Here is a 27,924-nt window from a genome sequence, read left to right on the forward strand (position 1 = left end):
AGAACCACTACACATAGTTTACACATGTGGAATGTACATTGTAGATGCACATTTGAAAAGAAATTTATATTTATTATTATTACTATTTCTAATTTCATATATGTGAATATGCCAACAAATGAGAAGAATCATTAAATCAATTTACATGACACAGGTAACTATAACTGAATAGTTACATGTTTATAATGCTTTATGTTATGAACATATGTCAAAATCCTGCATTCCTTCAAGTAATTTTAGATTTTGAAATTATAAAATGTATGAACAGCCTATCAGGGTCAAGTGTTAACTTGCTGATGACATTATGTACTGATAATGTACATTTTATAATTGGAAACAGGAACCATTTTCTGAGATTATAGCCAGTTTCAGGATGTTTTAAATCAATAATTCTAATATATTTCCATTCTCATACAATGTATCTCTTACATAACAAATTTATGTGTATAAATAGCAGGAACAAAAAAGGACTATTTTAGAAAGTAATACATTTTACAGGAAAAACACCCCAAATCACAAAATAATAAAATGTTTCATTCACCAAGATAGGATTTTTCTGGTGTACCAATGTTGATAGTAGATCTGATTTATTTTCCCTGGTACTTTTCATTTTTCACTTGTTGTTGACGTGGTTTAAATTTATAATCATTAAATGGAAGAACAAATAAACAAACAAACAAAAACTTCTAGTTTTAAACTAAAAGAAACATTCCTTTTAAGCTGCATATCAATAGAATGCATAGTTGAGGTCTTGCATGTGTTTATTGATGATAATAAGCCTTAAACTTACATTTAATCTACTTGTTCACATTTAAGTTTAAACATTCTAAATTATCGAAGTAAATGAGTTAAAAATAAACTCATAATTATAGGTTTTGTTCTATCAGACTGAGTTTATCATTTCCTTAGATGGAAATAGTCACTTTTTGATTGTAAATCACTTGGAACAGCTTATTTTGACAGACTAATTCTTTGATGTTTACAAAGGGACATCTTTTCAGAATATATATGAAAATTAAACAAATTAATGGTGGGAATATAACTAAGTGGATAAAGTATTTGAGAATCTTGGGTTTAAGTGTACTTCAAAATACAGTATACACACACACACACACACACACACACACACACACACACACACACAAGATGGGGTGGACAGGGAGAGAAACAGGGACTAAAACAAAACAAATACAGATTTGGACTTTTCTCACCCCCAAACTAGATACAAGGGTAACACTACTCAGTCTACCTGAGTGTTTCTACATACAATTGTCAATTTATAATTACTGTTACTACAATTTAATTTTTTTGCTTGTATTTATCTACAGAAGATACAAAAGATTAAATCTGATGATCTGTCATTTACTGTAGTTAGACTGCATGCACAATCATGTCTTCTCAGAAAGTATGATAATGAGGTGTGCAGTTTCTATTATAAGCTTAAAAATATTTTAACACTTCAATTACTGTATCTTAATGTGAAACCTCTCACCAAATTCTACATATAAAAATAAAACTTTCAGTATCAAATAGTGATTGCAGTGAATGCCACAATAGTATTCTGAGTGTTTTGAGGCAAGTTAGATTTCATCTGTATCAAAATATGTCTTTTATGGAGGATTTTTTCCCCCAAAAATAGCTCCCACAGTCATTATTAATTTAAAATATGTACTCATTTGTTGTGATTTAATTGCTTGAATCTACTGCTACTTTAAATTTGCCTCTATACTGTCGTCATCTACCTCCATTCCCTCCTATAATGTTCAAGATATGAAGGCAACCTAGTAGATATTTTATAAGCATTCAGAAAAGTCACTGAAATGCACAAGAATTTAGTCAATAATTCTCTCCAAGAAAAATTTGGTAGTAATTGTAACCTATTAAAAAGCATACAAACTTGCCATGTTGACAGTCAGAAAACAACAAGGGAAAGGTAAACATGAGAGACATAAGAGCAGAGAGCAACCAGTTGGGGAGGTTTTCAGTAGCAGAGTAAAGGGAATGAAAGTGAATGGGCTAAAAACAACTAAAATTCGTTTTACAAGTGTACAAAACTGTCAAACAATACAAAAGGAAAGGATATCTCTAAATAGCAAGATTACTAGCATGATTGAGATCCATTTTTTAAACAATGGAACAAAATAATATATTTAAGAGAATTTTAAAAGGTTATTTTCATTTCTGAGACTAAGTATTAAAATGAAATGGTACTACAAATGAAGAGAAGAAATCTACATCTATTTGAATAATGCTTTCTCATTTGTCTGGTCAATTTGTGAGTTTTGTTTTTACAAACCCAAATAAAAGTCTTCTTTTTCTGTTCATTGAATTTTTACAAAATATATTATGAAAATTTCTAATTTATTTTCATGATCATAATTTTACCTTTATATATTCCCTCATGGTTAAAAAGTAAAAACCATTCAGGATCCTTTGGAACATTTTCTTTCTTTAACTGTGCATTCTTAAGGATACAATTTTAAAATTACTGTCTACTTCATAAAACTATAAATTCAACAGTGTTATTCTTCTAAATTAATATTTAGTTGCCTCTGCTTGATAGCTTTTAATTCATTTCTTTTTTAAATATCTTGAGATATTTTGCTTATTTGCAGTAATAAATTCGTAAATTAATATTTGATATCCTTTCTTTGATTCATTTCATGCTTCAGGTAGCTACAGTTTAATTGTGTTTGCCATTTTATATCAATTTGATACATGAGAATGATCTGATGAGGTAAAGTATTATAAAAAGATGTGCTTCGAGCACTTGTAGCATACTGTATTGGAAATATCACTTATGTTTGACTGAATTATTTTGTTTTATAATTTCACCTATTACCATCTTTAATGAAAAATTGGTATTTTCTTTTCATTTGTTTTATTTAATAGGTAAATAAATATTTTTATTTATGAGTATGGTTATTGTGTTTTTAAACACCTTTTTATCTTAGAACTTCATGCTTGAAGACTAAATATCTCCTGCCCTTTCCTCTGTCCCCTCCAACATGTCCCATATACTCCTTCCCAAATTCTCATTCTCTCCTTTAATTATTATTGTTACATTTACACACACACACACACACACACACACACACACACACACACACACACACTATGAGTACATACTCAGCTCCTATGTTCATGTGTCTGTGGATAACCACTGTGATCAGACAACCTGTGTGAGAGCACATCCCTGAAGGAAATTATTATTATTTTTTAGCAGCTACTGACCACCTATATCTATTCATCTATTGGTGGCACCATGTGGAATTTTCCTTGGGCACCTTGGTGTGTTAGCTGGTATTATTATTGTGCATGTCCTGTTCAGGCAACTGATTATTAAGAGTTTATGAATATACTTTTCCTTTGTCATAGTTGCAGCAACAATAGATGGCCACATGGCCTCTGACTCTTAAATGCTTTCCACTCTCTTTTCTGTGATTTTGCTTTAGTCATAGGCATAGAGTTTTCTTGTAGATGTATGTTAGGTTTGTGCACCCCATAGTCACTTACTTGCATTTTGACCAGTTATGGATCTCTGTAATAATCTTCATCTGTTACAAAACAAAGCTTCTTTGATGGCTACACATATCTGTGGGTATAAGGTCAAGCATTTCAATATAGTTAGAATTTACGTTGGTTTAGGAGAATGGCAATATTATGTTTACCTCTTTTGGTCTTTAATCTATCCAGCCTTAGGCAGTTGACTAGATTTATAGTACTCAGTATGAATACCATCATTTTGAGTGAGTTTTAAGTCCAAGAAGGAAGTTGTTGGTTATCTCCAAGATTATTGTGTTATATTACAGCACTGTGGATAACTTGCTGGTCCAGTCATTGTTGTGGTTCACAGACTTACAGCTGGGTAATACTACTACCTTTCTCTTGGCAGATCACATAAGACCTTCCAATTATATGAGAGCCAGTCCTCAGGGAGGAGACTTCCATATCAGTTCCAACTAAATTCCTCCATATCCTGTATCTGAAGTATTTGATATCTTCAGCAATATGACATTACCTTCAAATTCTGGGAGGCAACCAAGAACATTTACAATACCCTGTAAAGCCATGGGGATCTCTTGAACTCCACTAGCCAACAATTTTAGAGGTGTATTTCATGCCTGATCAGAGTTTTGATAGATGGTCTATGGTTCACAAAGGGGAGCATTATCACTCTGAGTAGTGTAACTTTATTTAACCTGTACAGTTATGCATGCATGCACATATGTACATGAGCATGTACACACACACACACACACACACACACACACACACACACACACACACACATTTAAACATCTTACATTTTCTAATGATGTGGAATATTAGCTACTTTTCTGTTGTCATGATAAAGTACCATAACCAAGGCAACTTATAAGAGTTTATACTGGCTTTTGGTACCATACTGTTGGTTAGAGTACAAGATGGTGGGTAAAACATGGCAGCAGACATGGTTGCAAGGACAGGGAACTTAGAGTTCATAGCTTAAACCAAACACACAAAATAAACAGAAAAAACTGCAAACAATGGTAGCTTTTTAATCAGAATGACCACTCTAAGTGACATACTTCCTCCAGCAAGGATATACCACATAAACCTTCCAAACAGTGCCATAATATGGGGATCAAGTACTTAAATGTCCAAGACTATGGCAGACACTTCTCAATCAAGCTACCCCCATATAGTGATGTAATTTGTTTTATGTGATTTGCATTTTCTAAAAAAACTAGTGTATTTGAAATTTCCATGAGATTTTAGGTGTGTGTTATATTTAATAGATAAAGTTGTTGACTTCTTTACTGTTTCTGGTGGATTTTTTTTTTTTTAAAATTGTATGTAGACAGGATGATAGTTTTACAAGAATTTTTTGTTTTCTTTTCTCAAACATGTAATGGATATAATAAGGTAGAAAGTTGTACAACATATAGATTTTTTTGAAGAATTTATAAATTTATAAATTTTTGATTGACATTTGCTCTTCCATCACTAATGTTTTTTTCCTATGTCCTGACCATAATCTCCAAAAGGCTGTACACTATTTATCTTATTTTTGATATTGTTAATAGTAATTGCTTATACTACTCAAAGCCCTATATGAATGTATTCCTCAAGAAATTCAGTTATATTTCAGAATAACGTGTTTTAAAATGACATTGGCTAGAGTATTTTGATGATGTAGAATGTAAAAGATAAGTATAAATAGGAGAGATTATTCCTTGAATTAAAATTTGTTCAATTAATTTATAAACATACTAGATAAATACATCACATGTCTTATAACATTGCTGAGATAGAATAAACTGAAAATCTTCAATCATTTAATTTATAATTCATAAAATGATTAATTTTTTCTATATAATTATAGTTTGAGATTTTCTATAGTATAAATATCTCTATATTTATTCTACATAATTTATTTAGCCACTAAGTTTGTTTTATATAAAATATATACTGAAAAAATGAGGAAAATTTAATCTCTAATCACTTTGGAACAGTTCCATAGAAGTGACAACTTGGCATTAAATCCCATATGTTGTGACAAAGTCTCACTTTTGTATGATGCACTTTATGAGTTCTACTGTTCATTTAATATTTCAATGCTTATGGCATTTTTAACAGTACAAAGATTCATTTTCCTCATTGGTACAATTATTTGATATGAATATGGACAGTTCAAACTCTCTGAAATGCATTGCACTATTCAAATTTCCCAACCTTCCTCTGCCATGCTATCTGGTCCTTCACATCCCCTGCTGGCAGATGGACATACATTTCTGGTTGCATCTTGTAAGTTTAAATTATTTCTGTTGTTTATAAATCATGAAATGATATAGATTATTTGAAAACATATGAAATCAGTTATCAGAAGATGTTTCTTATGCCTTTAGTATGGTATTCCCATTCTATGCCCATGATTTGAAGAACTGATCTTTTGTTGGTATTAGAAAGCTCTCCCATTTTTCCATAAAAACATGGACCTTTACCAAATAATCCAATTCCTTTATCTTGCCTTCAAGGTCTGATAATCTCTTTCCTCATACTCCATTTTATAAGTGTTTTCCAATGAGCTTAATATTTGATTTATTGGATCTTTCATTTACAGCATCATGTTATAGGCTTTCCTTCAGTAGTTATCTTTGTTGAATTTTACTTTAATATCTTGAATTTACTTTCTTATTGAATTTTGTATTGTTTGTGTGTGTGTGTTTTCTTGGAGTATGTTTGTGTCTTCTTTGAGTTATTTGAAGATAATTATCATCATTCTTTTAAATTCTTTGCCAGTTCTTCTAAGTCTCTCTCATTGAGGGCCATTGTTATGGGATTCATAATCTTTAGAGAAGTCATGGTGCCTTAGATTTTTGTACTGTTTTTCGTTCTGCAGGAGGACTTTAGTAACTGATGTTATTTGTTGGCTGAGGTCTTTTGTTAATTTTGCCCCTAGGCAAGTCATTTTTCTTCTTTAAGCAGATAGATCTGGAACTGGTAATCAGTTCTTTGCACATTGTTCCTCTGAGAGTCCATTACTAACTTCAGCAACAATTACTTTTCAAGGGTCAACATACCCCTAACTTATCCAGTCCTGGACACCATCTAATATGGCTCTTTGTGCCCAGAAAACTTATCCTGAGTTAAGACCAATAACCAGTTGCTTTGAATATTACCAGTTGAATAGTTTCTGTAATTATCATTTTTAAAGATTTTGACTAACATATAGTAGTTCTATATAGAAAGATGATTCACTGTAATCATCCCTTTTGCTTCCAATGAAAGGATGTCATTTTATATGGATTGAAAATATCCAATTCTGTATTTTTTACATATTACTGGAATTTTTATATAAAAATTACCAATTTTTACCAAAATTACCCTAATATTTATGCAGTCATATCTTGATGGACACATGGGCTAAATTCATGCCTTAGCTATTATGAATATTAACACAATAAATATGAATATGTAACAATCTCTTTTTTATGCATAATTTAATAATTTCAGGTGTATACTTGTGAGTGGAACAAGTATATTACAGAGCTTTGAAGAGCCTCTGTATTATAAATTACAGTAGTAATACTGTTACATTTCTGCTAACAGTATATGAGTCCATTTTTAATCTGTATACTCACCAGTACTTGTTTATTTTATTTTATTTTTATTTTTAGTGATTCAGCCTGAGGTGAGATGATACCTAATTTTACTGTATTTTTATAGTCATAATGGCAATTGTTGAGCATTTTCACATTTCTTTGCTACTTATATTTAATTTTTGATAAATGTCTTTTCACATAACAAAAATTATAATATGATTCCTTATTCTTTGTTTCCTCTTTAGTTCTTTTCATATTCTGAATATCAATATATTCACAGAGTCAGAAGAATGATTGTCAGATATCTTCTCCCATCCCTAGGCTGTCTCTGCAGTCTGTGACTGTTTCAATTTCTGTGAAAAAGCTTCTTCAACTTTCATAATCCCATTTGTCCTTTTGTCCTTTTGTTTTCTGTGCTTTTGTGTTTATGTCTTAAAAGTTAAAAGGAGTATCTTGAAGTATTTACCTGGGTTTCTGCCAGTAGTTTCTGATTTTCTGGTCTTACCATTAGGTCTTACTTAATTTGGGCTCTTTGTGTTTTAAGTTTGAGTATAAATAAGTGTGAATTTTCAATTTTTACATACTGATATCCAGGCTGCCTTTCTCCCAAATATCAGTTGATGGTTCTGTATTGGAATCTCTAATATTATTGTAGGTCTGTGGCTGATAATATTTTGACCAGAATGCTCAATTGGGCTCACTCACATGAAGTTGTCCACAGACAGCTTGTCTGGGATTATTTCTTAAAAACACATTTTGCGGTCCCTTTGTATGGTTTAAGGTTCATAGAACATGCAATGATTTTAAGAGGGAATATCCTAAGAATAAACATCCCCCAAAGGTAGAAGTACAAAGTAAGAAGCTCTTTATGAACATTTACTACAGCAAGCAGATTAGTTCTTGTGTGTTATTTGTTTTACTCAAGACATTCAAATGACTAGACCAAAATTCAAAAAAGAAATAAGCCCAAAAACTTGTCAGAAATTGTTGAAAATATTGTGTGCTTATTTAAAATTCAAAAATCAATAGCTGTAGGAATTGATTATCTCAGACAGAAAGTGTTTGTTTCTGAACTGTCTTCCACACGTTCTTATGCTTGAATTCTTTTCTTTATAGCTGGTGGGAGGTTATGGCAGCATTTCTCACCCGGCTGGCACAAATAGGACACTAAGTGTAACCCTCTGGAGGTTTGGGAGTCTGTTCTGAGAGTCAAAAACTTCAAAAATCTCTGGGTCTGTACTATGTGATCAAGCAAATGCTACCTCAAGCTTTCACATTGTCAATGAAGTTATCTTAGCTACTTTGACTTTGCTACCATAATGGACTATTTCTTCTAAACCTATGAGACAAAAATAAGGCACCACTGCCTCAAATTGTCTCTACTAGACATTTGGTTATAGCAATGAGAAAAGTAACACTTACTGTCTGTTTCATTTAGATCAGTAGTTTTCATGAAATTTAACCGAAATTTTCCAAAGAATATGTGATATAAGATGAATTGCTAAACAGTCTTATTAATAAGAAAAAAACCAGAACCAGATATTGGGATAAAAACTGAGAGATCAGGGAAACAGAAAGAAGCCATCCATGTTCTTACTGTTAGAAATCTTCAGCCAAAAAGAGGCTGCTTCTGTATACTCACACCTATATGCCTTTCTGTCCCTGCCCTCTTACTTCCTCTTCTGCCCAGCTACATCACTTCCTTCATGTCTGTCCACGTGTCCAGACCTCTAATCCCAGCACTCAGGGTGCAGAGCCAGGCAGATCTCTGTGAGTTCCAGGCCACCTTGGTCTACAGAGCAAGATCCATGACAGGAACCAAAACTACAGAGAGAAACCCTGTCTCAAAAAAGCAAAAAAAAAAAAAAGAGGCATGGGCTACCACTCCTGCTTCTGTTCCCAGTGTGGCTTTAAACTCACAGAGATCTGATGACTCTCTGCATCCCAAATGCTATGTATGACACATAAACATACATTCTCTATTGAAAATTTTATCTAAAGGGTTTTTTAGAATAATCTCGATATTGAAGAAAATATTTCTTTTTTGGTCACTTAGGGAAGTTTAAAGACATTATTGTCAATTATGAAGAGTGTGTTATTTCTGATAGTTCACGAGTATTTCTAAAGCACATGGCAATGGAAAGGGAGCTGTGTTTTACAATAATTTGAGCTGTATGCTGGCTAATAGTGTTGTCTTTCCAACAGAAAATCCAATCGGATTTGACAAGTCATGAAATCAGTTTAGAGGAAATGAAGAAACACAACCAGGGGAAGGATGCTGCCCAAAGAGTTCTTTCACAAATTGATGTTGCACAGGTACATTATATTGTATAAGCTGGGGGGGTTGGCGTATATCTTAGACAACTTTGCTATTAGAAATTTGAAAATGATACTATGATATCTATCAATATAATATTTAAAAAATAACACAGAGTTTAATGATAAGTTAACGTATGACTATTTAGTATCAAATTTATAGAGTACTGAATTCTCCAGTCACATTTTCTTTGTGTTTAAAAAATGACAAATTTCCATTTATTTTCTTTTAATGTCTATTCAGGTAAAACTTCAGAAAAAGGAAAATTAATAAAAATATGACTGGTTGATAAATTAATTAGTATTTCCTAACATTGCTGTTACAGAAAAAATTACAGGATGTCTCCATGAAATTTCGATTATTCCAAAAACCAGCCAATTTTGACCAGCGTCTAGAGGAAAGTAAGATGATTTTAGATGAAGTAAAGTTGCATTTACCTGCACTGGAAACAAAGAGTGTTGAACAGGAAGTAGTCCAGTCACAACTAAGTCACTGTGTGGTATGTATTCTTACTGGCAAATAAATATCCAGCGACATTTTCACTTGCCTAAATAGAAAAATTTGATAATCTTTTATAACAGGATGTATTTCTCACAAGTGTAATAATTCTAGCAACTAGTTTTAAGAGTTCAAAAGGCAATGAATTAAGATATAGGAAATTTTATATATATAATAGTCATTTCATGTCATATTAGAAGTGTGTTTTAGCTGGGCAGTGGTGGCACACACCTTTAATCCCAGCACTTGGGAGGCAGAGAGCCAGGCAGATCTCTGTGATTTGGAGGCCAACCTGGTCTATAGAGCAAGATCCAGGAAAGGCACAAAGATACACAGAGAAACCCTGTCTAGAAAAACAAACAAAACAAAGAAAAAAGAAGTGTGTTTTTCAGTCAATAATTTTGTTAATGTCTGCACAGAATAAAAAAGAGTCTTATTTATATAAGTTTTCTTCAGACATATTATTAAACAGAAATAAAGAAAGGAAATATATTATCCTAGAAACAGCAACTGCAGCACTAATTGTAATAGTTACAACCACTCAAGAAATACAGCTTTTCAGAAAGTTGAAATTATGTACAGTACTCTTTATTTTCAAAGTTACAAATTACCTGAGAGAAATTAAAAACAAACAACTGTGAAAGGCACAAGAGACTTCCTTCTAGGTCCTCCAAGTCCTACCGTATTTTCATTAAATAGTAGAGCTGAGTATGGACTGAAATGACACAAGACCACAAAACATTAAAAAGAAGGAAAGATACAACTGACCTACAGCATAAATTTATATCCTTTGTAAGATCTCATATAATCATATGTCATTAGTGTTTAAAGTCTGTCAGTCAGATAACCCCTTTGATGACATAAATGTCATAGAATGTATCTACTTGTTACTATGAATAACAATATGGTATCTTTACAAATGCATCAGATGTATCTATATAAAGGTATAAAGTCTTCCTGTTTTGCAAGTACTATCAAATAAATGTGTGCCTTTGTGATTAAAATGAAATTATTTTATTTGATAACATCATCAATCATTTGGGTATATTTTAATGAAATAATTCTATTAAGTAGTTTCACCATCCAAAATAGTATTTGGTATAATGTTATGCAGTAATTTGCTGATAATAGATGTATAAGAGTAGGCATATATACAGGGGGTCCTATCTTAAATTTTTCAAAAACTAGTAAAAATGAAAATGTCCCTAAAATTCTTTCTACACTACTTATATTTGCAAGGGAAAGATGTTCCCTCTCTTCTAACAGGATCTTGCCTCATAAGATTTATGTCACAATTAATGAGCTCAAAATGACCACACCTGTGTCTGTAGAAAGAAAACAGCACACATATTAGCTTGCTCTGTATCCAGTTCTGGTTTAAATGCTAGGTGCAATGTTAATACTTTTTCTGTAAAGATATCTTTATTTCACAGATTTTATATTCTATTTTTTAAAATATCCTTCATGATATTATATTATTACCATATCTTTGTCATCAAGATTGTATTTTGTTGTTGTTGATGATGATGTTATTTTATGAGGCCTCACTATACAGACAAGTGGACCCTGAGCTCATAAATCCTCCTGTCCCCACTTCCCAGGCATTGAAATTAAATGCATGTCATACCACTCTTTGATAAGACTTTTGTTTTGTAAAATAAATGTATTCTTAACACGAAACACAAAGATATGGAACAGTTTCCTCATTTGGTTGTAAATATTTTATTGCTAATTAAAAAGAGTGAGTTCACCATTAAATGTGTTTTTAAGTCAATCTCTTAACAGTGATAAATCAAAAAGTTGTTCATTTAGAAGTATCAGTAATTTCAAATTCTTATAACTATGTCTTAGCATAAAAATAATGATTTCCATTTGAACGGAAGTGTAGTTTTTTCCTAAGCATTGTGAGATATAAATTAAGTAAAAAGTTGAGAAATTTCAAAATGAATTCACAATTATTGATAAATAAATATAAACATCAGTCATCAAAGATGGATTGATATCACAGCAGATTATGCATGTAGCCATAATTAATCAGATAAATTGCTTAGGCTTTAATGTTTGTTTTTACACATTGACTTATACCTAAAAAGAGAAAAACAATACAGAATTATTTTAATCCCAAGGGCAACCTACCTACTAGTGAGATCATTCAAAGTAAGAATAAAAATTATTGTTTGCATTAAACATTGAACAAGGTAATGCTGAAATATACTAGTTATTATATATGTACACACATATGCACATGAAAATATGTACCTATATATTCATGAATGTATGCATACAAAGTCATATATTTCTCATAAAGTAAAAGAAATTGTAACACCAAAGTGGCATTGACAGTATATTGATAATTATAGCTGCATTGGAGAATTGTAAAACTTGCCTCATAAGGCATTGTTATGCTAAATTAACCATATAAAGGAATATGTAGTGCTCTAAGTTGTGAGACACATGAAGAAATATTTTTCTATTGCTTTATATTCTCATTAGTATCCATATAATATATTTTTATTTTTCAATTAAAATATTTAAGATTAATTCATTTCTTTCCATGTGAAATTATATACATGGAAACAGTGATCTAGATATTCAGATGTTTTATCCTACTTAAATGTAAGCACAATGAGAACAAGTATAAAGTTTTTACTTTTCTATTATTGATATAGAAAAAATGCAAATACTTTCTAGGGGATTATAGGCATTCAACATACCAAAAAAGTGAGTAAATTCATTCTTGTAAACTTATGGCTAGAACTGGATAAAAGGGGCAGTTAAAATAAAAATCCTACAACATTTAGAAATAATATATATGAATTTAGAGTGAAAAACTAAATATAAATGGTCTATTTAATTTGTAAGACTAACTGCAAATTATGCATTTATGTTTATATGATCTCAAATATTTAAGTTAACTCAAAAGAAAATACAAAATGCTATAACAGCAGCCACAAAATGCACTTCATTTAAATTATGAACACAAAAGGTCAATTAAAGTGAAATATAGTGTGTTCATTTGAGTTAATAAAATAATGCACCATACTTTGTATACTGCTTATGTGTGGTTTTTATTTTACCATAGAATTTGTATAAAAGCCTGAGTGAAGTGAAGTCTGAAGTGGAAATGGTGATTAAAACTGGACGTCAAATTGTACAGAAAAAACAGACGGAAAACCCCAAGGAACTTGACGAGAGAGTGACAGCTTTGAAATTGCATTATAATGAACTGGGTGCAAAGGTGAGTACCTACTTAAATCAAAACCAATCTTTATCATATTTATAGTATATTCTTAAACAACATGCAAGGAAAATATATAGTACCAGAAATTCTTATTGTGAGTATTTCCAAATTAAATCGATTTTAAGATACCATTAGTCTCTGTTTGTCCATACAATTAGTAAAGAATATAAAGCTTAAGGATGTATTTTTTGTAAATCAGATAGTTATAAAAGGTTTTTCTTGTTCTAAATCCTCTCTGTTCAGGGGAAGAAATCTATTTACTATGTCTGGAAGACTTGTATATATTTTATATTCAGTCATAATAGGAGCAACGCATTATACTTAGAATGATCTTGATGGAGTGGAGTTAGCACAGTTTGAAATCAACTAAAAATATATACATATATATCTTCAAATTATTTTATAAATATTCCCTTAAACATTTATGCATGTATACATGTGTTTGGAATAACACCTGTTCCTTATTTCCTCTCCTCTAATTCCTTCACAGTCCATTTTTGAAATCATGGAATTGTTCTTTTTTCTTTTTGATGATGTTGCTGCATGGGAGAGATCATGTTAAATATATCTTTGACAAGACCTATATCAAAGAGTTTTAGTTTTCAAAAAGTCTGTATGCTCTATGCACAGCAGCTTAATATTTAGTATTATCTCTACACTGAAATTTTGTGATGATAAGGAATTTTTATTTATTTTTTAGACATAGTCTTATGGAACATAGGCTTTTCTTGAATTCACAAAAGAGCTGAGGCTGGCTTTGAACTCCTCATCCTTCTGCCTCCACTATTCAAATGATGGGATTAATCACATTCCACCAGACCTGGTTGATGTGTACACTCAGGAATAAAAAAGAAAATGTGGTTAGAAATAATTATTTAGACCAATTATTTGCACAAAACCATTGCCTTTAACATGAGTAATTTTGACATAGAACATTACAGAAAAAAATCACTTGGAATTAAAAAAAATGAAATTAGCAGCCTATTAGAACCACCAGTTGATTATTAATAAGAATTTAATGAATCTGATAATGATGCAAATCCCTATTTATTCCTGAAACTACAAATTTGACAGCTTATGCTTAATAATTTTATATTAAATAATATCATTAACACAAAGTGATAGGAGTACAAAGAAATGGTTTTTTTTTGGGGGGGGGATTTCAAGATAGGGTTTCTCTGTGTAGCTTTGCGCCTTTCCTGGAACTCACTCTGTAGTCCAGGCTGGCCTCAAACTCACAGACAGCTACCTGGCTCTTCCTCCAAAGTGCTGGGAATAAAGGTGTGTGTCACCACCGCCCGACTAAAGAATTATTTTTAATAACATGTCAACATGCATCACAAATAGGGGAAAGAAATTTGTATTTGAAGTAAATATTAATTTAGAAACATTAGTGATTATGGGATTGCATATTAATACCTTCATATAAAATGCAGTAATTCATGAATTTCTTGTGTAAAAAAATAATTTTCTATTTATTGACCTTCAAACCATCTTCAACAAAGGTGGCTTTTTAATAAAACAAAGACAAAACTGAGTTTGATGAAATCATTCTTTTAATACACAAATAGAAAACCATTCTAATTTCATTCTCCTCAGAATTTGCATGTTTGTACTTAATTAAGTACATTACTATTTGTACTAAATAGTTCATACTTCCATCACAAGATTATATACTGTGGAAATATCAATAACAGTGTATTCTGCAATCTTCTGAGGCCTGTAGTTCCAAGCTGAAAGTGCTGAACCATTCTGGGTCCCTGATTGTTGCTTCAGTCTCTGTGATCTGCTAGGAGCCCTGCTTAGTTGATTTTGTAGGCCTTGTTCTCCTGGAGTCCTCAACCCCTGTGGCTCCTGTAGTCCTTCCCATACCTCTTCTGCCAGGTTCCCTTTGCCCAGTGTTTGGCTGTGGGTCTCTGCATCTGTTCCTACAAGTGGCTGGATGAAGCATCTCTGATGATACCTGACCTTGGCACTGATCTATGAGTATAGCACAATATCATTAGGATTCATTTCAATGAATTTTTCCCACTTGTTTCATTCTATCTTGGGTTTCTGGGCTGTCATGTCTCTGTTTCCTGGGTAACTAGTCAATCAATGTCAGGTGTGTTCTCCCTTTCATGGCATGGACCTCAAGTTGGACCAGTAATTGGTTGGACACTCCCAGAAGTTTTGTATTACCATTACACCAGCACATCTTGGAGGCAGGACAGAGTCCATATTGAAAGTTTTGTGACTGGATTGATATGGCAGTTCCACTGCTGGAATCCTTGCCAGATTATAGAAGATGGCCAACTCAGGTTCTATATCCCCCATTGCTAGAATTCTTTGCTAGGGTCATTCTTCAAGATTCCAGGGAGTTTCTACTATACCATATTTCCACATAGTCCACCATGGCCCCACAATTCCAGTTGTCTCACCCTAACCCCCACCTAATCCCTTCTGTTCCCATCCCAACCTTCCTCCAATCCCCTCATAAAATATATTCTATTTCCCCTTCCAAAGGAGGTCCATATGTTCCCCCACTTAAGCCCTCCTTGTTATTTAGCCTCTCTGGGTCTGTGGTTTGTAGCATGGTTATCCTTTACTTAACAGATAATGTCCATATATAAGTGAGTACAAAACATGTTTGTCTTTCTAGATCTGGATTGCTGCAATTAGGATTTTTTCTAGCTCTATCCATTTTCCTGAAAATTTCATTATGTCATTGTTTTTAATAACTGCATAATATACTGTATAAATGTACCATGCTTTCTTTGTCCATTCTTTGCTTGTGGGACAACTAGGTTGCTTCCAGCTTCTGGCCATTATGAATAAAGCCAATGCAGCAAGCCTATAGGCAACATCAAATTAAATGGAGAGAAATTCAATGCAATTCTACTAAAATCAAGAAGACAAGATATCCATTGTCTCCATATCTATTCAATATAGTACTTGAAGTTCTAGTGAGAGTATTAAGAAAACTGTAGGAGATCAAGAGAGGATGCAATTTGTTACGTAAGAAGTCAAAGTATGAATATTTTCAGATGATATGATAATATAAGTGACCCCCAAAATAGGAGCAAACTCCTATAGCTGATACATACCTTCAGCAATGTTGTGGGACACAAGGTTAACTAAAAAAAAAAAAATCAATAGCCATCCTATATACAAATGACTAACAGACTGAGAAAGAAATCAGGGAAACAACATCCTCCACAGTCACCTCAAATAATCCAACTAAGCAACTGAAAGATTTCTATGCTTAAAAACTTCAAGTCTTTAAGGAAAGGAAGTGAATAAGCTATCAGGAGATGAAAAGATCTCCCATGGTCATGGAATAGTAGCGTCAACATAGTAAAAATAGCTGTCCTACCAAAAGCAATCTATAAATTCAATGCAATCCAATGAAAATTCCAACACAATTCTTTGTATAATATTAACAGACAATACTCAACTTCATATGCAAAAACAATAAAACTCAAGAAAGCTAAAATATTCCTGTATAATAAAAGAACTTCTGGAGGTATGACCATTCTTGACTTCAAGTTCTATTACAGAGCTATAATAATAAAAAAAAAAAAACCACAAGGTAGTGGCAGAAAAAACAGACAAGTTGATCAGTGGATTTCAATTGAATACCCAGATGTAAATTTACACACCTATGAATACCTGATTTTTGATAGAGAAGGCCAAAATATACAGCGTAAAAAAAGCATCTTCAACAAATTTGTGTTTGTCATACTGAGTGGGGTGGCATGTAGAAAAATGCAAATAGATCAATATCTATCTCTATGAACAAAAATCAACTACAAGTGGATCCAAGATCTCAACATAAAACCAGATACACTGAACCTAATAGAAGAGAAAGCAGGGAATAGACTTGAATGCATGGGCATAGGAGACAACTCCCTAAACAGAATACAAATAGCAGAGGCACTAAGAAACAACAAGCAATAAATGGGACATCTTGAAACAGAAAAGCTTTTGTAAGGTCAAGGAAATTGTCAAGAGGACAAAACAGAAGCCTGCAGAATGGGAAAAGATTTGCACCAATTCCATATTAAACAAAGGGCTAATATCCAAAAATACATAAAGAAGTAAAAAAACCAGACACCAACAAACCAAATAATCAAATTAAAAGAATTATCAACAGAGGACTCTCAAATGGATGGGAAACATTTAAAGAACTGTTCAGCATCCTTAGCCAACAGGGAAATGCAAATCAAAAGTCTTTTGAAATACCTTCATTTACCTAACAGAATGACCAAGACACAAAACACAAGTGACAGCTCATGTTGGAGAAGATGTGGATGGATCAAGGGGGACACTCTCTGCTTCTGGGAATGCAAACGTGTCTAACTATATTGGAAATAAATATGGAGGTTTCTCAGAAATTTGGGAATTCATCTACCCCAAGACCCAGCAATACTACTCATGGGCATAAACCCAAAGGACCCTCCAATCTACCACAAGGACACTTGCTCAACAATGTTCATAATGGCTTTATCTAGTACTTTTCTTAAAACGAAGTTTTCTTTTAATTTTAAAAACATTGATTATTTGCAATGTTCAAGGAATATGAAGTAAATTCCCTTACATCTAAATCTCATTTTTGGATGAGAAATATTCTACTTAGCTCCCTTCATATACCTGTGATTCTTTTTTTGTTCACTATGCTTTGATATTTTCTTAATGAGCATGAATAGCAATGTCATCTCCAAAAGACATTTGTTAGTGTCCATCAAATCAATAACTACTGAGGCATTTTAGTGTCATCTGAAGCATGAATCTAATTAATCTTAATCAATAAAAAACAGATATTGAGGGTGAAACCTGAAGGATTAGAAAAGCAGAGAAGCCAGCCATTAGTGAGCCTTCTTACCTCTAGGAATCCTCAGACTGAATGAGTGAGATCCTGTCTCTAAATCTTCAGACTGAATGGGGTGGGGTCTTGTCTCCACCCACTTTATATTCCTGTCTCCACCTCCATAGTGCTAGGATTAAAGGTGTGAGTTCCCAAATGCTGGGATTAAAAGAGTGAGATTCCAAATGCTGGGATTAAAGGAATGAGCTATCACTGTTTCTCTTTTAGACTGGTTCGATCTTGTATAGCCCAGGGTGGCCTTGAATTCCTGATCTTCCTGCTTCCTCCTCCCAAGTGCTGGGATTAAAGATGTGTGCCACCACTGCCTGGCCTCTAAGATTAACTAGTGGCTAGCTCCACCCTCTGATCTTTAGGTGAGCTTTATTTGTCAGAATACAAACAAAATATCACACAAACATTCCACAGTATTTGATATTGTCAAATATTTATATCCCTTACTCACAGACAAGGACAGTGTAAAAACATTTCCATAAGGTGGCAGTGTCTCCTGTTTTTTAAATCCTACTTAGTTGGATATAAACAAGATAAAATAAATAAAGATCAATAATGCATTAACTTTATGAAAATAGGATTTCTTTGAAACATTGAATCTAGAATCCATTTCTACCAATAGAGCACAGAAATAAAATAAGAGTGTACAGAAGCAAGACATAAAGTTCTTTTTTTTGTCTCCTGAATAGAAATAAAGTCCTTGCAGTCTAAAGGTTAGATGTTTATACTTCCCTTGGAGAAAAAAAAAGTAGGAATGAAAATATCTTAAAATATTCAATCTGGGCCAGTGAGATGGCTCAGCTGGTAAAGGAACTTGCTGCCAAGCCTGATGATTTGAGTTCAATCCCTGGAACCCTACATTGTAAGAGAGAATCAACTCCTTTAAGTTGTGTTCTGAATCCCACCCATGCTCTATGGCAGAGAAAATTCCATACACATGTGTGTCCACGTGAACACATATATGCATGCACACACACACACACACACACACACACACACACACACACACAAACATGCACAGACACACTCAACCCACTACCACTGCCACCACAACCCAGTAAATAATATATGTGAAAGAATAAAACTGTGAATCTACTGGCTGGTGAGATGGCCTAGTCATTGAAGCACATGTCTCACAAGCATGAAGACTTGAGTTGGATTCATAGAAGCTATGTAAAGACACTGGGTGTGCTGGCCCATACTTATAGTCCCATGTTGGGAAAACAGAGACAGGAATATCTCTGGGCTAAATGGCAATGTTGCTAGCTTGATTGTGACCCACAGAAAAAATAACAGACTCTGTTCCAAACGAGGTAGATAGTGTTCCTAAATACAACACTTGAGGCTGTCTTCTGTTGTCTTCACACAAGCATATATATGTATATAAATACACACACATATACAGAAACTGTCTCCTACTTAAGTACCCACCACACACATGCACATGTATATACATGGATATATATTAAAAGTTTGAATTTGCATCCAAGAAAATATATATAATTAAAGTAAACTATTATATTATATATTATAATTTCAAATTAATATGATACTGACTGAAACTTCTACTGAGTTTTTCCTTCACAGTATTCCATTGTGCTATTTGGAATATATACTTGTTAATTTTCTAGCTTTTAAACCATAAGAGTAAATGTGCATACATACAAGATCAGTTTTCAAATTTATGAGAGTGAAATTTGGGATTTTAAAATTATTTTGCCACTTTTGATAGAAATTCTGTTTATGGGAAAGGTTATTGTTGGTGATGTTTTATGCAAAAGTAATTTGAAAATATTTTGAAGGTGAAATTGATAACTCTCTATATTACACAAATATGTTTGCCTCTGTATATAAATATTCTTTCTGATTTCCTGATATCCCCCTAAGCAAGAGAAAGGCTCATTTGCATTTTGAAGCATGTAACCTGTTTGTTCATGTCTTTGTCAAATGACTATAGATTTCCTATGACAAATAGGTCTTATCTTCTGTTTGTCTTCTACTAGCCTGTTTATTCCAAACTTTGGCCATAAATAGTGTTTTTTATTTTACTTAGAAATAAATTCACATAGTTTTTCCATTATCATGTTATTATTACAATAGACACAAGGCACTATATTTTGGCTAAGCATTTTAGTTAGTAAAGACTTATTTACTATTAATTTTCTGACTATATGATTTTTCTAAAATAAGATGGAAAAATGCATGTAAGAAAATAGTTATTTTGCAGTGATTGAAACATAAATCTTCCAATAAAGTGACTGTAAATAAACCTGACTTACAAAGTAAGCCAAATTAAATATATTATTATTATATTTAGGTAACAGAGAGAAAGCAACAGTTGGAGAAATGCTTGAAATTGTCCCGTAAGATGAGAAAGGAAATGAATGTGTTAACAGAATGGCTGGCAGCAACAGATATGGAATTGACAAAGAGATCAGCAGTTGAAGGAATGCCAAGTAATTTGGATGCTGAGATTGCCTGGGGAAAGGTAAATCCTATATTACTGAATGTTATTTTTAACATATATGAAAACATATAGTAAATGATTTTATAACCAATTGTAATGCTTAATAGTATAGAATTATTAATATTACCTTGCTTTATTTTTACTTTTCTCAAAATTTACTCAGGGTCTAACTGTATATTTCAAGACTTAAAAATCAAATGATAAATTATGTGAAGAATCTTTCCAAAGCATACGTTGAACAAATGTGTTTCAAATAAATCCTTTAAAATAAGTAAATTATTATTAAAAACATGGAGTTCAGAACTCTACTGGTATTCTATGTTTTATTAGTTTTATCTCAAACTACAGTGCTTAGCTGGGACATACAACCAGGATGCAACAAGATACAGTAACTGTGGACAATTCAGAATATTACCAAGGTCATAATTGTACGGAATCTAAAGGGATCTCAGAAGGTTCTATCATTTCTGTCACCAAAGGACACTTGGCCTACTTTCATTCTAGCTGGGAAATTATTGTCATTTCTCTTGACAGCCAGAGAGACGTTTATTGCTGCTTAGAATTTAAGGTCAAACACTCATAGCTTAATATTTTTCTAGGTGATTAATTACTAGAGTACTTGAAATTGTCCTAATAAAAAGGAAGTAGCTGATGTAGCTGGTATTAATATTAATAGCATATGCACATCTCAGATTTTGCTAAGGCATTTGAGCCATTTACAAAGCATACTCACTCTCTTTTCTTTAAATTAACAATTATTTGACTGAGCTAAGTATCTATCCAAGGTATTTGCACTTATTTTTAATTTAGTGAGGCAAAATATTTCTAAATTTGAAAAAAGTATAATATGTAAAAACTTATGATGATATGTTGCCACACTGAAAATCATCTCTCTTTGTGAAAATTTAGAGAATGTGTAATTATAAAATTCTGAGAAAAAGAGTAGTGATGATTGCATTTCTTTTTTCTGTACTAAGAATGGTTCTTTAGAGTTACAGCTCTTAGTTTAAGATCATACAGTATGTGAGATTATTACAATAAGGAAAAAACAGAAAATATAGACTGAAAATTGAACTGGTCTCATTTTCCCTTACCATTCTGTTTTTTAATGACTGTCTATATGTTTGTTTCAATTAAATCAATAATTATACGCTTAGGTACAATATAGGCTACTGTAAAAATCGAGCCAGATGCAATGTTTCAGAGACGATAAAGAGGAGTTTTATCTCAAACAAGGTCACCAGTTCAGGGTAAAGGAAGTATCATTGATATAAGGAGTCAGCCAGAGGCCTTGGGTCATCTTTGCTCTATCTTTTCAAAATATTTGGTTGTTTCTATTCTTATCATAAAACTTGCTCACTACTGCTGAGTTTTCACTTTCACCCACAACAAGGAAGATAATGCAATGGAGAACACTAGTTCTCTCTCAATGATGAATGGTAAGGGCTCCATGCATTATTCTTGTGCTTATTTCATTGGACAGAACTAATATAGCCTGATCTATTTACCAGAGTTGGTAACAAAATATGGGCATTAGATGAGCAATGTTGCAACCCATTTAAATGACCTTGCACTGGAATGAATACAGAAAGAATGCATTTTGAGAGATGATTATCTTGGCTAATGCAGTATCTTACTGGCCTTTTACTTCAATAACTAAAGAATAAAAAAAAGATTCATATAACCTGCAAACCTATATAAAACATCTATTAGTGCCTAAAGCTTCTATTCTATTATGAGTCTCCATAAAACAGCCCAAATCAGATATATATATATATATCAGGGTGCAATTTTTTTTGTTTTATAATATGATGAGTTTCCCCTCTCTTCCCATTCCTTCTCCCACCACATTCCATCTCCATCTCCTCCCTCTAGTCACTCCTCGTCTCTTTCTGTTCAGAAATTGGAAGGTTAGTTGATTCTATTCAAACTAAATATTTTACTCTTTTCTATATGAAATATCATAAAGTGTAAAAGTTACCTTTAAGGGATTCATTAATACTATCCAGAATTGATTTTCTGTAATCTCGTATTATCATGGATATATCTTCATTGCCGTTTTAATCAATGGCCAGGACTTTCTTAGGAGACTATACAAAGCAGGAGCTTGAAATATGAAACCTACTTTCCATAGATCTGGAGACTGATGGTCCAAGATCAGTAATCAGGAAAGTTGTTAGCAGTTGTACTTCTTGATCTTCACATTAGTCTCATCTATGGATTTATCTGAAAATCAAATTAATCTTCTTATAATGACACTAGTCATATAGATTCATTCTCATTATGATATTATAACAGTTGCCTCAGTAAATTTTCTATTCCTATAGAGTCATACTCTGAAGTACAGGCATTTGTAACTTCATCATGTGACTTATGGAGAATGTAAAACAGACTCTGACAAGGGAGAAGCCCTGAAATGTAGACAATTTCCATAATGATGCATAAAGAACAAGATCTAGACATGAAAGTAATTTGAAACTCAACTAGTTACATTTTATAAGCAAGAAACAATTTAAAGTTATACTAAATATACTCTATTCTGGAATCCTCATAAAGATTTTTCCTTGGTTTTCTAAAGAAGTGTAATTTGCATTAACTTTACAAACAAACAAACAAACAAAAATCAAACCAAAACAAAACACATTAAAATTCCACATCACAATATCTTTTGGTAAGTTCTCTAAGTTATAGGAGGTTTGAGTGTTCTGGAGTTATATCCACAGATTTTATGTCATCTCCTTAGTTCATTCACAGTTAATGTATTTTCTTGGCAGAAATTGTACTAGACAAAGCTGAGGTACCTATTGATATATCAAAGCTGCTGGGTTTTCCCAGCATCCTTCAGTTGCTCCCAGTTACAGCTGTCATGTCATCCTGGCTGGCATACCCCAACCCCTACCCTGAAGTCTCCAGTTTAGGGACTAAGCTGGGCTGGGCTGCCCTTCCCAACACCTCCTCTGTTCCTATATAACCTGTTTTGACTACATTGGCTATGTGGCCCTTTTGCCTTTTTGGTCTCTTGGCCTCCTGGCCTCTTGGTCTTCTGACTTTTCCTCCACTCCTGCCACTCCTCACATTGCCTGGTCCAGTTTGCCTGGCATGTTCACTTGGAACTCTCCCAGATGTCTCTACCTCTTTTTATTTTCTTCCTTTTATGTATAATAAAACCTTCAACCCCTTAGAAGCAGTTATGTCTTCCTTATATTTTTTAAAATTCACTCTTCTACAGTCAACATGGTCTTCTATATGCTGTAGCTTTAAACCCATGATCCTTCTGCCTTAGCCTCCCAAATGCTGGGATTAGAGGTAAACAGCACTTTGCTCAATCATCAAATAGCATTTTAATGCTTTAAAAAATAAATCTGATTAGTTGTATATAAGAAAATCAATTCTAAGTATCTCATTAATGAACAAATTTGCTTATCATCTTAGCTGAGACATGAAAGTAAATATTTGTGTGAATAAATAGGCATTTACTCATGATTATCATTTTTAGGAAGTAGCAGCTCTAACAAAGTTTATTTTATGTAATTTTCTGATTTAACCACTAACAGATTTTATTTATTCTAATTTAGTATAATTATTGAAAAATTCTGAGTTATTTTAAAAAGCTCTAAATTCATAGTACCATTTAAAATGTACGAGTTAAGCATGATTCCCTAAAGTATCCTTGTCCTGTGGTGTTTCAGATCCATTAGCTTCTTTGTAAGGTACATTTACACTGTTTTATAGAAAGAGTTGTCTGACAGAATCAATAAGAGAAAACATTGAATTATATTTAGCATATTAAATAATGCAAAATAACTGATGTTGGTATACTGACAACACTGTTGATATGAGAAAGACAACAGCCAGAAACACGTAGAAGAGTCCAGAGCATAGAAAGAAAGTACTAGATTAAACATGGCCAGCAGACTGTTCCTGAGAGATAGAAAGAGAGAGACTGAGAGGAAGACAAAGAGGATACAGAAAAAAGGAAAAGATGAAGACTGGACAAAAAGAGACAGGCACAAAACAGGAAGAGAAAAGAGGAAGCATAACTAATTTAGCGGGTTATGAAGGAGAAGGAAGAGCTGGGAGATAGAAGCTTTTGAGCTACATTTAGGGGAGACGATGGGGAAGGGAGAGAAGAAGAGCTGAGAGGAGCCAGGATGCTAGTATGGATTCTGAAAGGTGTAAGAGTTACTTTGGTATGCTAATAGCCACTACAGATAGTCATTTGCCCCTTCTGTTGGTGATAAGGGAAATGGCTCACAAGTCCCTAAGGCATGTTGACAACAGTCTAACTGCCACAAGAATGTGGGGAAATGGAGTTACTTTTGGCCCTGGCAGTGTTTACACTTTTATTTCAGGGGTAAGTATTTATAAAATTCAACATAAAGGACAGTTGTTAGTGTATTAGTTTCCTAAATTACCTTTCTTTGCCACTTTAATTATAAAATGTAATGATTACTACTACTCAATAAAACCTTATCTCAAAATGTCTTTCAGTTTGACAGTGTTTTCTTAGCTACATGTAGAAACTACCTGTGGAAGTTGCAATATATACAAATGAGTGGACTCCTTCTTGGAGTCTTTCGTTTAATTGCTCTGCCCAGATGTAGCTAGCACCATAATATTCTGTACTGTTGATCACCACTGGAAAATATCACTTATATAAGATACATGAATTTCAAGCAGTCTGATGGGATATACATCCAAATCTGTTAATTATGTTCTTTGTTTTTTAAAAACAAACAAACAAACAAATCTCTTTCACTGTTTACAGAAATCAAATTTCTTTGCCTAGTTTGTAGGAATAATTCCCTCATCTAATAACCCTCTTAAATACAATAGTATGAGAACTATTTCTTTTTTCTAAAATCTGTTATACTACCATTCTCATGAAAAATTACATATCTCTTTTTAAAAGAGAGCATAGTAATTTATCTGTGAAGTGAAATATCACTAGCAGATCATTAACTTGGTACAATGAATGCATCAAACAGCTGTTACTTAGAAAATAGAACATCTGTTAAATGCCATTGAAGTCACTATTCACTGTCATTCAAGTTGGGGCTATAATTTCTGTTCTGCACATTCTGTGTTCATGAAAATCTTTAATAGATGATGCATTATTAATAAAATCTCAATACACATTGCTATAAAATCCAATATTTAATGTTTTATATTATTCCTTAATTTATCATTATATTATTCTGTTGCACAGTCTAAGAGTAAAATACGTCCTACAATTTAAGCGATGATAATATGCAAGTTCTCAAAAAAGTAATTAATAGAAAGTTCAATCATGTATAAAGCATATTAGACTATATTATGCACTCTTGAGGAGCACATCACACCTACACAATTAATTTACAGTTAAATATAGATTGACATATAAAATTAAAATTTAAATATCCCAATGCAATAAATTTCCACCTTTTAATTTTGTTTCAGTTGCCCAGTTTCTCATGATCAGATATGCTAAGATATTTACACATACACTTGTATTGCCAAACATTTTAAGATATCTTTTATAAGCATATTAAGCAATCCATCATCTATATTGTAGTGCATAAGATATAAATAATGCCTAAAATAAAATTACTTCAGTATCCTAACAGAGAATTATAATATAATAAATGCCTGTAAAGTACATATTTGCATAAATGTGTGGTTAGGTAAAGATACTGCCCTTAAAGAAATTGTTTTAAAAGAATTGAATTAATATACTATGCCATTATATATAGAAGTTATCCTTAGAATAATTGTCATGGAGAAATTTCCAGAAAACTTACCGAGGCATTGAAAACTTGAGAAAACATATAATTAAGATAGTAGGATATTTTCAAGCCTAATGAGCCCTGTCTTATATTCCTGGAGAATAGTGCCTATATGTTTGTTTCTGTGAAATTAGATAATTATTCCAATAACTTTTATAAGCATAAATTAAAAATAAGAATATCAACAGAAACCAACAGAGTAGGATTTCCCATCAAAAAGTGAACTCATGACTTAGTGTATTCATTTTAGTGTATGTACCTCACCATTTCTAAAATCACCTTCACTAGTAGCCATGAGAAATTGATATGAATGCATTTTTCACATTGTCTATGAATACATTGCAAATCTTCATAAGAATAAATTAATTGGTTATACCAATTCTACCATGTAATGAAAGCACAGTAGCTTTTAACTATTTTTGTGGATAAGTAATAGTATATTTTTTTACTGGAAATAATCAAACTTCTTAATATTTCTGCATCTACCTGCTCATATATTTTACCCATCAAAATGTTAACGTTTGGAGAAATTATTGTTTCAGTAAAATCCTGCTCATATATCAGAATTTCCCCAGGGGTCTTCCTTGAGAAAATCCTTCCTAGAGTCCTAGATAAGATGCTACATCCAGCATAGGGTTATCTGAGGAAAAAGCATCTATGTATACCATGCTTTTTCATCTGTACACTTTCTCTAAGACAAAATTCTATCTATACTGCTTCAGCTCCATCCTCACATTCAGCTCCTCTCTGACACTTCTTTTTCTATCCCTTCATAGCCCTAGTAATAACTAAAGCCATTATGCTTTCGATCTCATCTTCATGCACTGTTCCTTCATCCTCCATCTTTCCTCCTCCTTGTCCTCTCCTGACCTGATTCAAATCCACCTACAGTCTTCAGAAACTTTTCATTGCTCCTCACCTCTCACTGTGAGCCACACTCTACATAAACTCTGCCTTCTCCCTGCCTCTCAAACTACAGGACTTTGCTCTCCCCAGGAATTCTGCTCCAAGCTTTACTACACCTGGTTGTGCAAAAATCCCTATTGTCCTGAGTCAATTGTTCTGCAATGCTACTAGGCCCGAAGGAAAGAGATGGTCTGAGCTTAATTTGCACAAGAAACAAAGCTATGCATCTACAGTCTGCCTGTCTCCTAGGCTCTGTAGGGGTGTTACCTAGTAAATCAGTAATAGGTCAGAGCTCTTTATTCTGTTTGCCATATGGCATAGTAGTATATGGGCACACAAGAATTTCACAGCAGAAGATAGCTGGTATATATTAAACCTGGATAACATCACATTTATTCCATGACAAATGGCTTCTCTCTTGAAGGACTCCTTGGTCACTCACGGCATACCTTATAATATACAGCTGAATCTCTATAATACATTCTTGCAGCTCACTGCACTCATGCTAAACATTTATTTGCTGCATCATAAACCCATTGCTATCACCTATGCAGTTCCAATTTGGCTGTTCTTATGTCTCCAAAAGTATATACAATTATCATATGAGTCAAAATAAAGCATAGTGAATATAATATTACTTTTTCCTCACCTCAAAAGCAGTATAAGGAGATTATACATTACAATTTGAGGGGAAAGCAAACAAACAATCAAAAACCCTAAGTATAAATGTGTATAACAGCAGGAACAATCTTTTTATCTGTATCATTTTATCTTTTATACCTAG

General features: G+C 32.8%; 1 protein-coding gene across 4 annotated transcripts in view; it reads left to right on the forward strand.

Annotated features, from left to right (window-relative positions):
• Dmd (dystrophin) overlaps window positions 1-27,924 on the forward strand; it is a 1,920,150-nt gene that overhangs the window by 650,306 nt on the left and 1,241,920 nt on the right. For all 4 annotated transcript variants that reach the window (XM_036174407.1, XM_036174408.1, XM_036174405.1 and 1 more), the window contains 4 exons: window positions 9,294-9,404; window positions 9,731-9,904; window positions 12,986-13,141; window positions 20,320-20,490. In XM_036174407.1, the coding sequence (XP_036030300.1) occupies window positions 9,294-9,404; window positions 9,731-9,904; window positions 12,986-13,141; window positions 20,320-20,490 (612 nt within the window). The remainder of the gene's footprint in view (window positions 1-9,293; window positions 9,405-9,730; window positions 9,905-12,985; window positions 13,142-20,319; window positions 20,491-27,924) is intronic.

The sequence above is a fragment of the Onychomys torridus genome, chromosome X (genome assembly GCF_903995425.1).
Source record: "Onychomys torridus chromosome X, mOncTor1.1, whole genome shotgun sequence".
Classification (NCBI taxonomy): Eukaryota; Metazoa; Chordata; class Mammalia; order Rodentia; family Cricetidae; genus Onychomys; species Onychomys torridus.